At 54.4% G+C, this 16,959-nt stretch overlaps 1 protein-coding gene across 1 annotated transcript; it reads left to right on the top strand.

Moving 5' to 3' along the window:
• Positions 1-6,723: 6,723 nt before the first annotated feature.
• C1QTNF6 (C1q and TNF related 6) lies at positions 6,724-9,060 on the top strand. The gene is made up of 2 exons (XM_004373825.1): positions 6,724-6,976; positions 8,513-9,060. The coding sequence occupies exons 1-2, from the start codon at positions 6,724-6,726 to the stop codon at positions 9,058-9,060; spliced, it is 801 nt and encodes a 266-aa protein (XP_004373882.1).
• The last annotated feature ends 7,899 nt before the right edge of the window (positions 9,061-16,959 follow it).

The following is a 16,959-nucleotide window of genomic DNA, read 5'->3' as shown; positions in this document are numbered from 1 at the left end:
CGGGAGGCTTGAGCAGAGCCCCACCGCAGCTGTAAGGCAGGCCCCTTTCCCCGCGGCAGGGGTTCATTTTGGCTAGGCTGTGCTGCCGAAAATTGAAGTGGGGATGGAGGCGGCTCCGTGGGCATGGGGGCTCACCCCCCCTTACGTTTAGGGGGAGAAGAGGGAGAGCTTGGCGCTGGCCTTACCAGCGCAGTGGCGACCCCATCGTCCCGGCTCTGCCACTAGCTGGCCTTGGGGTGGGAGCCAATTACTGCACCTCAGTTTCCCTGAGCCTGTTTCCTCCTCTGTAACAACTGGCAGGTGCTTTGTGGGGTGCAGAGGGCTTGGAACGGCGCCGGCTATTTCTCTGGGCCGCTTGGGGACTTAGTTTCCCCTTCTGTCACATCGGGTTAAACTCACCCAACTAGGACTAACCCCGTGGTCGCTGAAAGTCCAGGATGGAGGAACGGAGTCCAGAGAGTGCAGTGTACCCAAGGCCGCCCAGCTGGTCAATGGAGCGGCTGAGCGGAACCAGGCCTGGGCCCTCCCAGTAGTCAGAAGCCTGAAGGCTGCCTGGGAGAGGGAGCGTCCCATTGGACCCATTGGGTTTTGGAGGAGGAACTGAGCAAATGGGCACCCCAACTAGGACCTAGGGCATCTCAGGGGGCCCTTCATCTTCCTCCCGCCCCTCTCCTATCCCCTTACCTCCCTCAGAAGTGAGTGCGCGGCTTGGGGAGGGCCACAGGCCCCTGGTCTCCTGGTTCTTCCCAGCAGGTGGCGCTCAAGTTTTCTTTTGTTTAGTTTCCTGATTGGAAGTTAATTAGATCTGTGGCTTGAGTTTGGCAGTTTACGTAGCTGATTCCAGGAATCATGTTTTCTGTTCCACGACATTTTTGGACAGGTACACATTTTAGTTTTTAAATATATAAAGCGCAGAGAATGGTTCCTGGTTGTTTGTAAGTGCCGACTAAATGTCACTATTTTTACACACACACACACCCCCCATCCTTGTCACTTGGACAAGACAGTGGAAGATCTTGGTTGTGAGAGTCAGTGAGTCAGTGCCTTATCTTCCTTGTCTGTAAAATGGGGATAATAATAGTGCCTACATCAGAGGGCTGATGGGTGGATTAGATGAACTGATACATGGAAAGCTCGCAGATGAGGGAAATAAAAAGCTGTCTCTACGAACTGGGGGAAGGGCAGGGGGTGACTGGGGAACGCTCGGCTCATGCCCTGAGTTCCTGGCCTTGGCTACAAGAGCTCAGCCCTTCTGTGTTGGGGTTACATCTTTGCAAATGGAGTTATTATGGGTGATGAGAGGCATTCTGGGCCACCTTCCCCTCCTGGCTATGTTGTTGCCGTGGGTCCCAGGGCTTCCAGGCAGGGTGTGCATCAGGAGAATGGGCACATGCCTTCACCACATCCAGGGTTTAACCAAGGAAAAGTGGATGGCTGGTACGGAGCACCCCCATTAGGTGTCCCACCGGGTGGCTCAGATGGTCTTGGCCTCCTCATATCCGTCTAGCCCAAGAACACTGAGGCTCAGAGAGGTAGCGTGACTTGCCCTAAGTCACAAAGCTAGGAGGAGGCAGAGCTGAGACATACCCAGGTTTTTCTGCCCCAGGCCACCTGGCCAGCTTGGGAAGGTCTTCAGAATAGCTGGGAGACAAGGGATGACTCACAAATGGAGGCATTTCAGGCATGGTGAAAGAGAGCAAGCGGAAAAATAATTGAAGTGTAATATTCTGGAGTCTTGCTCTTTTGACTGCCCTGCCCCAGCCAGCTGCCCTGAACCACGTGGGACAAGGGGCCCTTCTCTGGGGCAGTGGTGTGGCTGGTCCTAGGACCTGGGCAAGTCACACATCTCTTGAGACCTCAGCCTCCTCATCTGTAAAGTGGGGTAGCAGCCTGCCCCCGAGAGGGGCTATTGAGTGTGGCCATTTGTGTACCGTGCTGAGCACACAACCAGTGCTCCACAAACCACTCCTGTGTCGCCTGTGTCCCCAGCCTGCTTCTCCCCATCCACCATCCATCTCTCTCCCTCCCCACCCCCTTCCATGGAATCTTCCTCAAACATTCAGACTCTCTAATCCAGAGGGCTCAGAGGCAGCAAGGAGCCTGCCTTGTGGAAGTGCCCCCTCAGTGCTGCTGACTCAGCCCTTCCCCTCTGTGGTGGCAGCATGGAGGATGGCCCCCCTTGGCTCCCTCCCTCTGCAGCCCTGGCTCAGTGCCCTGGGAACACTGCCTGGGGTGAGGCCACAAAGAGGGCATGGCCAGTGTAGGCCTGCAGAGTTCCTAGTGGCCAGAGTCCTTTGGCCTGCTTTCCTTTGGTCCCCCAAGCCTCTAAACAGGCCAGGGGAGGGCAGCTCCAAGTGGGCTTGGGGGGAACAAGAGCACAAGGCTGGAAGTCGGGAGAGCCCAGCATTCACCCCAGTTTGGACTCCAGTCTACTCTGTGACCTTGAACCAAAGATTTGAACTCCTGGGGCTATAGTGTCCTGGTTGGTTACATTAGGGAATCGGATTAGATCATCTCTCAGAGCCCTTCCAGGCCTTATGTCCTGCTCTTTGATTATCCCCAAAGCAACCACGACAACTGAGGCCCAGAGACAAGGCCAGGCCAAGGACACACAGGCTAGGGGCTGTTCCGTCCTCCACAGTGTGCCCAGATGTGAGTAAGGGCTGGGGTTGAGCCCAAGGCTCCGGACTTAACACAACGTCCTCAGGTCTCTGCATTCCCTTGCTCCCGAGGGCAATGATGTCACCGCCTCCCTCTTCCTAGGGACAGAACCCTGAACTGCAGCCTTGGCCCCACACCCACATCCGGTTGTGCCATTGTGGGAACCCTGTGGGACAGGAAGCACGTCCACTCTGTGGGCTGTGAGCTCCCTCACTGGCTGTGTGACCTTGGACAAGTCCCCTCAGCTTCCCACTCTAGTTCCCTTTCCCAAGGCTGGGGGAGGGGTAGCCAAAATACTGAATGTGAACACTCTTTGAGTACCAAAAGCTACCAGAGAGCTGTGGCCTCCTCCAGGCAGTAAGTACTCAACAAACACAGAATAAAGGAGTGGATGAGGGTGAGGGACACTGAAGACAGTCTTACTCAGGGGCCTCTGACTCCAGGAAGCCGGGTCATATGGCAGAGAACCAGGGCTGTGGCCTTTGTAAAGCCTCTCCCAGCCTAACCAGACGGAAACTGAGGCAGGACCATGCCCAGATCAGGGGCTCAAGGCTTCTCCCCTATGAATTTGGGTGTGGCTCGAGAAGACCAGGAGCATGAATCAATAATAGTAGAATCTCGGGTAGAGGAGGAAGACTTTGGTGTGTACTGGGGATGGGGAGTCCCTGGTGCTACAAATGGCTAAGTACTTGGTTACTAACAAAAAGACAGGCGGTTTGAACACGCTCAGAGGCGCCTCAGAAGAGAGGCCTGGCAGTCTGCCTCTGAAAGGTCATAGCCGTGAAAACTCTATGGAGTGCAGTTCTACTCTGACACATGTGGGGTCGCCATGAGTCGAACTCGACTCCATGGCAACTGGTTTGGGTTTTCTTGGTTTAGGGGTGAGGAGGTGCCCTAGCACCACCCTCAGATACCTGAGGAGGTCAGACCTGCCCATTTACTCAGTGCACCTGGTACTGACGGGGACTGGCCTGGAGTTCTACAGACACCGAGGGTCTGAGAGGCCAAGTGACTTGCCTAAGTCACTTGCTGTGGGTAGCAGGCGGGGATGTGAACCTGAGGCTGTGGACCCCATGTCTGTACCCTCTCCACCACCCACCCTGCATTGGTGACTCAGAAAGAGCCCGTTAGCTCAGGCTGCAGGACCCCAGGAAGAGTGGACGTCCCAGGTTGTGTTGCTTCCCCCTTGCTGAGCAACTTTGGGGGCTCCTGCCCACTCTCCCCCCGCTCCGTGGGGCCTCACCTAAGGGGCCTCAGACCTCAGACAACCCGCTCGCTGACTTTATTAGGCCTTTGAATCAAACAAGACCCCATCCGGCCACCAAAGAGTTAAACAAGGAAATCCTGGGCTCCTCCATCTCTTCTCCAGAGCCCAGCGAAGAGGGAGGAGGGGACTTGGGAAGCCAGCTCAAGGCTCCCTCCGCCCTCCCTCCACCCTCCCGCCCTCCCTCCTTAAGGCAGACATGGGCCAAGGAGCAAGAGACAGCCGGGAGGTCCCGGACCCATGAGCTGCTGTGCAGGCCACAGGACACTGGGTGAGTGATGGGCGCCCTGCAGGGCCAAGGAGGGCTGGGGTCAGCACAGCCTGGGAGGCCTCTGCTCCCTCCTGCCTATGGCCTGCTGTCTCCCCCTGACCCTGGACCAGCCCCTCTAGGTAGGCCCTTGCCTCCCCACCCCCTTCAGAGTTCTGGCTCAGGGCCCCTCATGGCTTGTGCCCATCCCGCCTGGCCCCATTTAAACTCACTTCAGCTGGGCCTACCTGGATGGGGGGGGGTCGCCCTGCCCACCCTCCCCACAGAGATTCCAGCTCCCAAGTGGAGGCAGGGGGAACCCCGAGAGTCACCCCAATGGCATGCTGCCCACACTTGGTCCCTGTCTGGTCGTTCACCTGGGGGCCAGTCAGTAATGGTAGCTGTAGTTGTTGTAACTGTTGTTAAAAGGCTGGTCCTGGCCGCCTTGCTTCCTACTCCCTGGGTCCCCGTTCTGGGTCTTGGAGCTTTTGACTCCCATCTGCCTGGACCCAGCAGGAGACAGAGGTGTTCCCAAACAGTGTCAGTCCTCTGGGGTAAGTTCTGCTGCTTCCCATGGAGGGCAGGTGGGGGAAGAGGTCTGTGTGGGGCAGAGGAAAAATCAAATTTTCATTGAGTCTTTTACAGGCCAGATGCTTTCTCTCTTCGTGTAAATCCTCCTAAATAACCTGGGACAGAGGAAGGGAGGCATTGCCTTCATTTCCTTGTAAGTGTCAAGGAGCAGGAAGGCCAGAGAGGTGAAGCCACTAGCCCTAGGCCACTCAGCTTGTAAACTGCTCTGGAATCACAGGCATAAGCTTTTCCCATGAGGTCACATCTATGACCAGGAAAAAGAAGGGGATTTTGCTGTTCTCAGAAACCTGTTTGTAGATGCCAAGTCTGCAGAATAAAAGATGAGGGGGGTAATAACGGACAGGGAGGATGCTGAGATTTGAGGGTTTGACCTTCCTTATTGAACAAGACCAGTAAACCCTCCTACGGTGGGCAGAGAGGAGCTTGGGAAGGGTCACCTCTAGGAAGGGGGTGGTGGATCCAGAGACTGTCTATCCCCCACTCCTTCTCCTGCTGCTACCACCAAGCCTGGGGTGGGGGGAGGGGATGGAGGGGAGGAGACTTCTGTACCTTCAAAACCTAGCTCCCACTCCAGTGCTCAGCTGCATCCAGCTGAGATAAGTTGGCGTTTAAAAAAAAATAATAATTTTACCTTCTCTACACACATTAACCACAGAAAAATATTTTTGAATTGCACTAAATGTTAAAGGGAACAAAAAGGAAATAAACAAAGAAATGCTAGAAGTGTAAAAACCAGTCTGGTTTCAAAAGCTGAGTTTCTGATCCTGCGATAACTCAGCCCCAGCCCCCAAAGACTGCTACCACCTCAAAGGCTCCTCGCCGGCTTCCTGCCCACCCAGCCCTGGCCTGTTGCCAGTGGCTGGTGCCTAGGCTACTTCCTGCCCCTCTCCTGGCACTCTGGATCCCCTCCCGGCCAAAGACAAACACAGATCCTTACAAACCCTCGGACTTCTCTGATCTTTTTGAATTTTCCAGACCTCTTAATCCTAGCCCTTAATTCCAATTTCCCACTGGACAACTGATTGACGGGTCTGCAGTGATTGACACAACCACTTCGCAATGAATTCACCTTGTGTTAATTCTGTGTGAGGTTCGGCTGTGCAGGTGGTTCACTGCACGAAAGTGCTGCGGGGGTGCGGTGGGTTCACGCCAGCCCTTGCCAAGCTGCCCACCCTCAGCATTGCTTTCCTCCAGAGGGGACTTTTCTTTCTCTTCTAATGTGTCCACCCAGAGGACAAATGTGCACTGTATAGGCCCCCAGTGGCCTGCAGTCCACGAATCAATATACCTGCTCCTGACTTCTCAGTGACAGTACAGCATCATCGTCACACCCTGACCCTGTGTACCTTCTCCTTCTACTAGAATAAATTAAATTTCCTATCTCCTGTGTCAGGAATACAGTGTGTCCGAGCATGGGCTTGGCCATGTGTCCCTTCTCCTGGAGAACAAGCCTGCAGAGTCCTTGGTGTTTGTCCCAAGTGTCCACTAACCTGCCTCATGCTGTACCAGTAGCATGTGCTTGCTGGAGATGGCAAAGTTGATGGCAAGAAAAGAAGCCCGAGGGAGGCGGACGGTGGGGAGGAGCATTTCACAGCCTCATTGCTTATGACATATGGGCAGCAGGTCCTCTACCTTGCCTGCCCCGGCAAAGGTCACCTGGGACCCTCATCTGCTCTTGGCTGTGGTTCTCTTCAGAGTGGCTCCCTCCTCCTTCCTAGACCCACGTATGGAGGAGCCTCCATGGACCAGGTGCCGGGAGAACCAGTCCTATTGTGACCTTGGGAACTGGCTTGCCTGTGTAGGGCTCAGTCTTCTCATCTGTTCAGTGGAGTCAGTAGCTCACTGAGCTTTATCAGGAGTGCACTTAGCGTAGGTGGTCACATTCACGCTAAGCATTGGCACATCATAGACGTTAATTTATATCTAGTGTTCTGTTCCTCGTTTCCTGTTCCAGGTCACCATGGGGACAGTCGCCCTGGGTCCCTGCTGGGCAGTGCTCCTGCTCCCTCTCTTGGTGCTTGGGGTCCCCACTGAGGAGTCCACCTTTGGAGAATCTGTGACCTCCAACCCCCCTGGGGGTTGCCGACGGTGCTGTGACTCCACGGACCCCCTAGCCCCTGCTGATGCTGCAGGTGTGCCAGCAGCCTCTCCATCCGCCCTCCCATATGTCCTGCCTGAGGTCAGGCCCTATATTAACATCACCATCCTGAAGGGTGAGTGCCCATACGTGGCTCAGCCTGGGCCTGGGCCGGACTTGCCAGGTAGCAGGCAGGGAGTGCATGGGGGGTTCTTCCTGGGCCCGGGGTAGGAAGAAGGTGGAGGGATCAGGAGAAACCACTACAGACAACTGCCCCAGACCCTTTATTTCATTCACACATTTATCGCGCACATGCGATGTCCCAGAGGAGACCCTGGGTGGTGCAAATGACTAACGAGCTCGGCTGCTAACCGAAACATTGGAATTTTAAGTCTACTCAGAGGCACCTTGTAAGAAAGGCCTAGCAATCTACTTCTGAAAAATCAGCCACTGAAAACCCTATGGAGCACAGTTCTACTCTGACACACATGGGGTCACCATGACTCGAAGTCAACTCTGTGGCAACTGTTACTAGTACGTACCATATGCCAGAGCTATTCTAAACACTGGACTACAGCGGTGGCCAGACCAGACAAAGATCCTCCCACTGCAGAGCTGCTGGTCTGGTGGAGGGGTGGGGAGCGGCAGACAATAAGCAGTAAGTGTAGAACATGAAGCAGATGTAAGGTGGTGATAGGTTCTATGGCCAGTGAAGAGGTAGAGCAGGGTGAAGGGTATTGGGAGCAGGTCTGGGGGCAGGAAGGCTGCATGTTGAATGGCGTGGAGGGTGTAGTCTCACAGAGAAGGTGAGATCTGAGCAATGTCTCTAAGGAGGTGAGACAGTGAGCCATGCAGCTATCAGCTGGAAGAGCATTCCACACAGAGGGAACAGGCAGTGCAAAGACCCCAGGGCAGGGGTGGGCCTGGAGTGTTCAAGGAGCAGGGGGCAGTGAGAGGGGGTGAGGTCAGAAACCGGGTCCAGATGGTGCAGGGACTTGTTGGCCACCCATATGGACTCCACTCTGAGTGAGATGGGGAGCAGGGGAGAGTTTGACCAGAGGAGGGATGTGATGGACTGAGGTTTCAAGTGGGACCTCTGGTGCCTCATAGACGAGAAAACCCAGAGCCCAACCATGAAATGTCGCAGGTCACAGTTGGGCAGGAACGCTAACCAAGGGCTACTTGGCTCCTAACCCCAGTTTTTTCCTCCAGGTGGGTATTTTTCTTGCTTCTTTCTCTGGGTCAGAAACGCAAAAAGGCATCCCATCATGCCCCCCTTCTTGGCCCCAGTCTGGCTGGGTGCAGTGACCCCCAAGTGGGGGTCTGGGCCTGGACCCTCAGAGACCACAGTGAGACCTTCACTGCCAGGGAGGGAAACAAGGTAGATCTGGAAACAGACCATATTTGAAATTCTGCCTCTTCCGCTCCTGAGCTGTGTGGCCTTGGGTAAGTCACTTAACCTCTCTGAACCTCAGTGTTCTCTCTGCAGTGGACGTGGACATGGAGTTCTTAGAGGGGCACTCAGGGAGGCTATGCCTGGCATGCAGTAGGTGCTCAATAAATGCCAGCTCCTTCTTTGGGCTGGAACAGGGGCAGAATCATCCCCAAATGAGCATAAGCTTGGTGCAGGCCTGGGTGCCTGCCCTGACTTCTCCCCTCCTTGCCTCCACAGGTGACAAAGGGGACCGTGGCTTGCTGGGCATGCCAGGGAAGCTGGGCAAGGAGGGTCCCCGGGGAGACCGTGGCCCACAGGGCGCCAAGGGCACCAAGGGGCAGGCGGGCAGCCCCGGCAGCCCATGCCAGACACGCTTCTCGGCCTTCTCAGTGGGCCGAAAGACGGCCCTGCACAGCAGCGAGGGCTTCCAGCCACTGCTCTTCGACACAGTCTTTGTGAACCCAGACGGGCACTTCGACCTGGCCGCCGGCCACTTTGCCGCCCCGCTGCGTGGCCTCTACTTCTTCAGCCTCAATGTGCATAGTTGGAACTTCAAGGAGACCTACGTGCACGTGGTGCACAACGAGGAGGCGGCCGTCATCCTGTACGCGCAGCCCAGCGACCGCAGCATCATGCAGAGCCAGAGCGTGATGCTGGCCCTGCTGCCCGGCGACCGTGTCTGGGTGCGGCTCTTCAAGCGTGAGCGCGAGAATGCTGTCTATAGTGACGATGTCGACACCTACATCACCTTCAGCGGCCATCTCATCAAGCCCGAGGACGATTGAGCACCTCCCAGGTCACCCGTCCCTTCTGGGGACTTGCCTCCCAGCTGGGCGGCTCGGTGCTGGGTGGCCTCGGGCAGGTTCCATCCCCCTGCAGGGCCTCGGTTTGCAGCCCTGAAAGGTGGGGAGGGCACCTCTCCTCTCCTTACCTCCACCATCCCTCCCAGTCTGTTTCTGCCTCTCTCCTCTCTTAGACATGTTTTGAGGAGCCTTGTAACCTAAATGTTCTAGAACTTCTTTTAGACCAAGATTTTTTAAACTTGAATGTGCATGTGAATCACCTGGGGATCTTGTTAAAATGCAGATTCTGATTCAGCAGCTCTGGAGAGGGCCCAGGATTCTGCATTTCTAACAAGCTCCTAAGTGATGCTGATGCTATTGGTCTATGGACCACACTTGAGTAACTAGGTTCTTTCCCAAAATTCTAGTACTTTCGGAACATGCTAGAATCCTCCAAACATTCTAGAATTCTCCCCACATCCTTACATTCTCTCATCACGCTAGGACTCCCCCTTCTGCTCTCTTGCCCTGCCCTCTTTCTCTCTCACCCTCCTCTTCACGCCTACCTTTATAGCCACTATGCGTTTATTCATTCACCAAATGCTCATTGTGTGCTCACTCTGGCCAGCCTTGGGAAAGCAGAGGTGAGGGCACTGCCCTCAGTGAGCACCCAGTCCAGCTGGGTGCACAGAAGACTGAAACCAGAGCTAGAGACATGCATGGGGCCCTTGTCACACAGGTCTGTGTCCTGGGCATTCAGGCACCATGGGGCCCTCCTTACCCAGCGCTCCCCAAGGCTGGCGGGACGGGACCCCCAAGGTGGGGAGGGTGTCCCCATCCCAGTCTTCCCCATCCTAACTAATGCCCATAATTAAAGCAAACCCCAGTGGGAGCCCAGGGGCTTGGGGGCATTTTGGGGCAAAGGTAACCCCCCAGAAATGGAGCCCATTGCATGGCCCCCACCAACGGCTGGCATGGTAACCTGCGAGGACCCCTACCCTCCTTACTGGCACCTCCTCTGCCCCTTCTAGGGCTCTGTTACCACCTCGTTCAGCCCCTCTTGCCAAGGGTGTCTGACCTCTGTTCTTCCAAGACAAAGAGCCACTGACAGACACAGATGTCTGTCCCCAGGTGCTCACTGACCCTCCTTGGCCCCCTCACCAGCTCTGTACCCCTGACTCTCCAGGCTTTATCAAGGTGCTAAAGGCCCTAATGGGCACCTCCTGGCCGGCAGAGCCCTCCTCCAACCTGGTGAGCCGGGGGCAGCAAGGAAGGCACAGGGCTTTGTCCCCTCAGCAGGTCTGGGGAGCTGAAGCAGGCGACATTCCAGGTCAGTCAGGGGGCCTCCTCTGAGCCATGATGCCAAGGGAGAGGCCGAGGCGAAGTAAGGGTCATTGGACATTCTCCCCCCGCCCTTCTGATTCTTACCCTCAACCTGCTCGGAGAAAGGGACTAGAACCCACTGTCCCTCCAGGCAGCCTCAGGGTGATTCCAGCCCTCAGGCCAAGGTGGCAGGTGGAGCCTGGAAGGAGGGCTGGGGTGGCCTGGCTGCCCTCTAGCTTTCCTGTCCCCTACCCCAGTGGTCCAACCTCTTCCCAGAGGAAGGTGGCTTCACCTGTTGGTGCTTACGTAGACTCCGGGGCAGAGGTGGCCCCGGCAGTTGTCTCTGGTGCTTACAGCCCAAGGGAGCCATGGCTACATGGTCAGGTGATGGGAGCAGGGCCTGACCATGTGCTTTGAAGGCCAGTCCTACAAAACCATACCCAGCCCAGCCACCCCTGCCTGCTTGTCCGGTGTGATTAAAGGTCGCTGTGTCTCTCCTTGGCAGTTCAGACTGGTTCTTTTCTGCTGCTCCCCTTGGAAGGATACTTCTGGGGCCCCGATCCAGGGCTCCACTCCATGTGGATCTAGGGCTCCATTCCACGTGGTCCTCACCCAAAGAAACCACACTCCTCAGTCACTCAGGCAGCCCATGTGCCTTGGAGTTAGTGGAACCAGCTGGGAGTCTGCTGTGCCCCTTCCCGGCTGTTACTTTGGGCAAGTACCATATCTCTCTGAGCCTCAATTGTTCTGTCTGTAAAATGGGGATGATGGTAGTATCTACTGCATGGGGTGGCCGTGAGGATTAGATGAGAGGTTGCATGGCGAGTGCTGTATTCATTCACTAAACCGGTGCCTATTGAGTACCTACTGTGTGCTGGGCACTCAGCTAGGCACGGAGGTTACAGCAGGAGCACAGTCGATTGCCCCCCCTTGGAGAACATCCATGGAGTTCTAGGGAGGCGCGCGAGGTGCTGACCAAACCCTAGTCCCTCACTTGTGGATTCTGTCTAGTGTTTTGTGTTTACTGTTTACAAGAGAACTGACGAATAGTCTCTGGAGGAAAACACACACTCCATTTTACAGTGGAATAGTGTAACTATGTCGACAGGCTCAGACTTTCTATACTAGCATGGTGGCTACTTACATATATTGAAGGTGATCCACTTTGAGTCCCCTTATCGACTCGAGGGGAGTATCCTGCACTACTGTCCCTTGGTGTTATTGCTGTGTCTGGGTGACTTTCTGGGCACCATGTGGAAGAAGCATCCTTTATAGCACCAGGAACACCCCAGAATTCAGACCAGCCCAGGAGTTCAGGAACCTTTTACTTGGAGCCCATCTGGCCACTGAAGAATGGCTTCCCACAACACTGAACTCTTCAGGCTCTCACAGCAGAGGCCCCTGACATTGCCACAGTCTCCCCATAGGGACCAATCTCCCTCCCAGGGTGCTGTGGCCCAGACTCTGTTTATTCATCATCCTCCTGAGCAGCATTAAAGCTGTGGCTGTGGTGGCAAAGGTTGCCCCAAGTGCCAAGGAGCCTTCTGCCACATGTTCCGTGAGGACCAACAGTTTGCTCATTACTAAGGCAGCAAAGCTTTTGAAACTTCTTGCCAAGCACCTGCAGGAGGATTCAACTTTGTCCTTTGCAAACTGAGGCCAAAGTCACCATTTTCAGGTCCAACAGTTCAGGGCTCCAAGACCGGCATGGCCCCTACACCATCCCATCTGACCTGCTGCTGATGCTTCTTCCACCCATGGCTCAGATGCAGCCTCTTGACAGTCTTGGTTGCTTTCCCCATGAGACCCCAGTTCTTGAATTGGTGGCGGAGCCCAGTGGGTGGTAGAAGTCACTTACTCTTGGTGATGAGGTTCTCCCACAGGCAAGGTCTTGGGAGTGTGGGGAAGAACCCTGCAAACAGTGTCTGGAGACCCCCAAGCCTGCTGCCTGGTGGTATGGGGCTGTGTTCCCAAGGAGGTCTCCTGTACTTTGTCCTGGTGACCTCCAGTGAGCTGGTGAACTGCCAGTGCATCCCCCTCCCCACTCCCCCAAGACAAGTCCTTTCATTTCCATGTTTTGAAAACCCCATTTCTTCCTGAAGTGTTAAGCTACAGGGAAGGGGCAGGGAGAGGAGGCCAGGAGGTGAAGCAGCCCCATGGAATGGGAATTACACCAGACTGGGGGTCAGGGGACCTTGGCTCCACTTGACCATCCTTTGTCAGGTGGTCTGGGGGAAATGCTTACCCCTCTCTGGGCCTCAGGCCTCCTGTTTTAGAGGAGGGGCAAGATCTTGTGCTAAGGGCTTTATCAAAGTGTGCCTTCCACGCTGTAGACTTTGGGTTGTGCCAGGGAGGGGGTGCAGAGCTCCTGGCTGAGGCTCTGTGCTGAATTGGAATATCCAGAGCCAGGGACCCCAGGCTAAAGGACAGGGTGTGTCTTAGTCATCCAGTACTGCTATAACAGAAACACCACAAGTGAATGGTTTTAACAAAGAGAAGTTTATTCTCTCACAGTCCAGTAGGCTACAAGTCCAAATTCAGGACGTCAGCTCCAGGGGAACACTTTCTCCATCGGCTCTGGAGGAAGGTCTGCGTCATCAATCTTCCCTTGGTCTGGGAGCTTCTCTGTGCAGGAACCTCAGGTCCAAAGGATGCGCTCTGCTCCTGGCACTGCTTTCTTGGTGGTATGAGGTTCCCATGTGTCTCTGCTCGCTTCTCTCTTTTATGTCTCAAAAGAGATTGGCTTAAGACACTATCCAGTCTAGTATACCTCATCAGTATAACTGCCATTAATCCATCTTATTAGATCATAGTGATTGAATTTACAACACATAAGGAAATCACATCAGGTTACAAAATGGTACACGATTATACAATACTGGGAATCATGACCCAGCCAAGCCAACAGATATTTTGGGGGGACACAATTCAATCCATGACAGGGTGGGATGGAGACTTGGTCCTGACTGTCTAGCTTGCAAGCAACAGAAACGCAAAAGAGCCTAAGCAAACAAAAGGCATTCACTGGCTCATATGACTTAGAAGTTCAGGAAATGCTGACACAGCGGGATTCAGGGACTCACATAATGGCCCCAGGACTCTATTCTCTCTCTCCATCTTTCAGCCCCCCTTCACTTCCTCTTCTTCCTCAGGGAGGCTGATTGTAGCCAGCGGTTCCAGCCTTATATTCTGCCAGCATAGCAACCCTAGAGGGGCTGGTTCTCACTGGTTTTGCTACAGGTGGGTGCCTGTCCCTGAGGCAATCACTGTGCCCAGAAAAATGGAAGGCTCTGATTGGCTAGGTGTGCTGTCTTAACTACAAGGATTGAAAGTGTGCCAAGAGCAAAAACCAAACTCGTTGCCACTGAGTTGATTCCAACTCATAATGACCCTATAGGACAGAGTAGGTTTTCCAAGGAGTGGCTGGTGGGATCAAACTGTCCACCTTTTGATTAGCAGCTGAAGTTCTTAACTACTGTGCCACCAGGGCTCCTGAAATTGCACCCATTTACCCATTGCCATCCAGTCGATTCCAACTCATAGCGACCCTACTGGACAAAGTAGAACTGCCCTATAGGGTTTCCAAGGAGTGCCTGGTGGATTCTAACTCCTGAACTTTTGGTTAGCAGCTGAACTCTTAACCACTACACCACTAGGGTTTCTAGAAAGTGCACAGGGGTAGTTGATTTTCCAAAGAGTCATCCGGGTGTCCCCACCTGGAGAGGAGAAGTAGGACTAGACGCTGGACAGGGAGAAAAGATAGGTGCTCATCACAGGGCTGGAGCCACAGGTGAGTGGGCCAGAGAGCATGGAGGTGGGAAGAACAACACCTCCTGGGCCTCCACCAGAAACCCTAGGTATGATCCCTGTGGACCTGCTGTGGGTATGGGCATGGTGAACTCAGCATCTCTCACTTTATTCCCTTCTTTGTATTGCCTCTCTCCGCAACCCTGCTGCATTCATAATGGTGAAGACCTAGAGAGCACTTACTCTAAGTGTTTCCATTGACTCCTCACACGCTCTATCTCTAGACTGAAGCCCAAAGGAGATAAGTGATTTGACCAAAGTTATCAAGCCAGTAGAGATGGAGGTGGGATTTGAATCCCCACAGCTGACTACAAATTTTATGCAGTCAATCTCTATCCTACACTCAGTTCTGAGAACAGCCACCATGACTTAATCCCCTCTATTCAATTCCTAAGAAGGCAAGCAGTTTAGTGGTTAAGAAGATTCTAAAGTCAGTCTCCTGGACTGCAATCTGAGCCCCACTAGTTCCTTGTTAAGTGATCCTGGGCAGGTGTTGTCAACACTCTGTGCCTCAGTTTCCTCCCCTATTAAATGGGCATAATGATGATGTCCATCTCATAAGGTGGTTGTGAGGATGAAAAAAGCTTCTTCTGGTAGAGGGGTTTAGCACAGTAATGGACACATGATTGACACTCAGTAAATGGGATTCTTACCAGAGCTTGAAGGACAGGAGGCCAGGGAAGACTCCGGCAAGGGATAGTGAGGAGGAAAGGGTGACTAGGAGGTGCTCTGAGTTAACACCAGTGGCAGAGCTGGTACATTTGGCTGAACTTGGCCATGTGCCTGGTGGCCTGCTGCTTGGATGGATGGGCTGGATCCATTCCACAGGCTTGGGTAGGGTGTGTCTAGAAGTCCTCAGCTTTCCTGGGAAGAAGACCAACACAAGAGCTCCTCTGCCATGTGGAAGTGTCGGGAAGGGATGGAATAATTCTGGTGGGGGTGATCTGGGAAAGATTCTTAGTGGAGGGACCATTTGAGCAGGGCCTTGGAGGATGGGTAGGAGTTTGAAAGGCACATGATGTGGGGAAAGGGGACAGTGGGAGGAAATGGTTGGAGATGGGACAGCGCAGTTTATGTTCTGCACAGTGGGAGAGGCCTGTATCCTAGGTAAGTGTTTGACAAGGAGGTGGGGAGGGAAAGCTGTCTGGGAATTGAGACTGGAAATGTAGGGACCACGCTGTGAAAAGCCTTGAATGCCAGGCTAAGTCTGGACTTGACCTGCTAGATGCTGGGGAGCTGCTGGAGGGTTCTGAGCAGGTGGTTACTGGTTAGAGCTGATTGAAGAGGCAGAACACTCTGGCAGCCGTGTGGTGCATGGGCTGTCAAGGGTGAGACTGGAGGCAGGGAGGAGGCCCAGGTTGTGGTCCAGGGGAGGACACGGAATGCCTGGAGATTGCGTGAATTGTGTTCATTACCCTGGAAGAGAGGGCCATGTCCCCACTAGACTTTGAAGGAGGTGAGCATCTTAATAGCAGAGAGTAGAGAGGAAGGCAGTCAGGTGGGAGGCCCAGCTTGGACAAAGGGTCTACCAGCCTCTGTTACTCCTACCAGACTTTTCTCTGACAGCAGAAAGAAGGCAGGCCTAGGTGTCAGGAGGCAGATTCCTGTCCCAGCTCTGCCTGGGAGAGTCACTTACTTGACTCAAGGACTGGAGGATTCTGGGTAACTCATTTAGCCCCTTTGGACCACCTCATTGTCCTTACCTGTAATGTGGATTAGAAATCCCTCCTCTCTTGCCCTTTCAAGGCCTTTGGGGGTATCCAGTGTTATAAGGGGGTGACTATTTTCGGAAGCCCAAATCAGGACCAGTGGACTGACAAAGGGGCAGAAAATGTGCAGGTAGGGCTGATTGTCTCAGAAAGTACAAGATGGGGGCTTGAGATAGTTCAGAGAAGCCTTAGTGCCCAAGTTAAGTTCCAGAGTGGGGGGGCTCTGGAGTCTGGTTACAGGGAGTTCAAGTCCTGGGTGACCATGTCCTTAGACCAGCTCCTGGCTCAGAGCAACGGCATCCTTTTTCTTATACGTGTGACCTGGGCTTGACCCGTCCTCTCTCTGACTCTCCATTTGTCTCAGGTGAGGCTCGAATATGATGGAGTGTCTGTGTATCGGCACAGTGCCTGGTGCCTAGCGGGCCCTGGAGGGCATTTGCTCCATGGTTGTGGAGGAGGGGAGTGGCGGGAAAGCAATAACCAGGAGTTCTTGGCCAGAGAGCAAATCTTGAAACGCTCTCTCCTCTTCCCTCCTCCCCTTGCCAGCTCTGCTTGGCAGGCCCTCACAGTAGCCACATACTGCCACGTGTACGCCTGCAGGAAAGGAAAAAAACATAGGCAGAAACTCATCAGACCAGAAACAGACGTCAAGAGCATTATGGGCAGGGCCGAGCAGGGGAGCCCTGGGACCTGGGGCGGCCACAGAGCCAGAGAGGAAGGAGAGATTTCCAGACACGAGTCAAGGCTGTGTGGGGCTAAGCCGGCTTGGCTGGGGAGCAGCTGGCCTCCAAAGCCGGGAGGCCGGGAGGCTGGGTGGCCCAAGGGAACCAGGGTCAGGGTGGGGTATACAGAGGTGACACTGAAAGTCACAAGACTGGAGGTGGTGGCAGTGCCTGCGGCAGGAGGGGGCTATCTGGAGGAGAGGAGGTGATCCAGGCACCTGAAGGAAGCAGGTGACCCTCTGCGGGATCGGGCAGAACCACTGCCCCAAGTTTCCTCAGTGGCCAGCCTTCATCTGGCTGATGACTTTTCATCACTGGGGGAAATGAATCGAAGCTACAAT

Source organism: Trichechus manatus, unplaced genomic scaffold, assembly GCF_000243295.1.
Source record: "Trichechus manatus latirostris isolate Lorelei unplaced genomic scaffold, TriManLat1.0 scaffold00027, whole genome shotgun sequence".
Classification (NCBI taxonomy): domain Eukaryota; kingdom Metazoa; phylum Chordata; class Mammalia; order Sirenia; family Trichechidae; genus Trichechus; species Trichechus manatus.
Note: the sequence above shows the minus strand (reverse complement) of the source record. Positions and strands in the feature narration are given on the sequence as shown.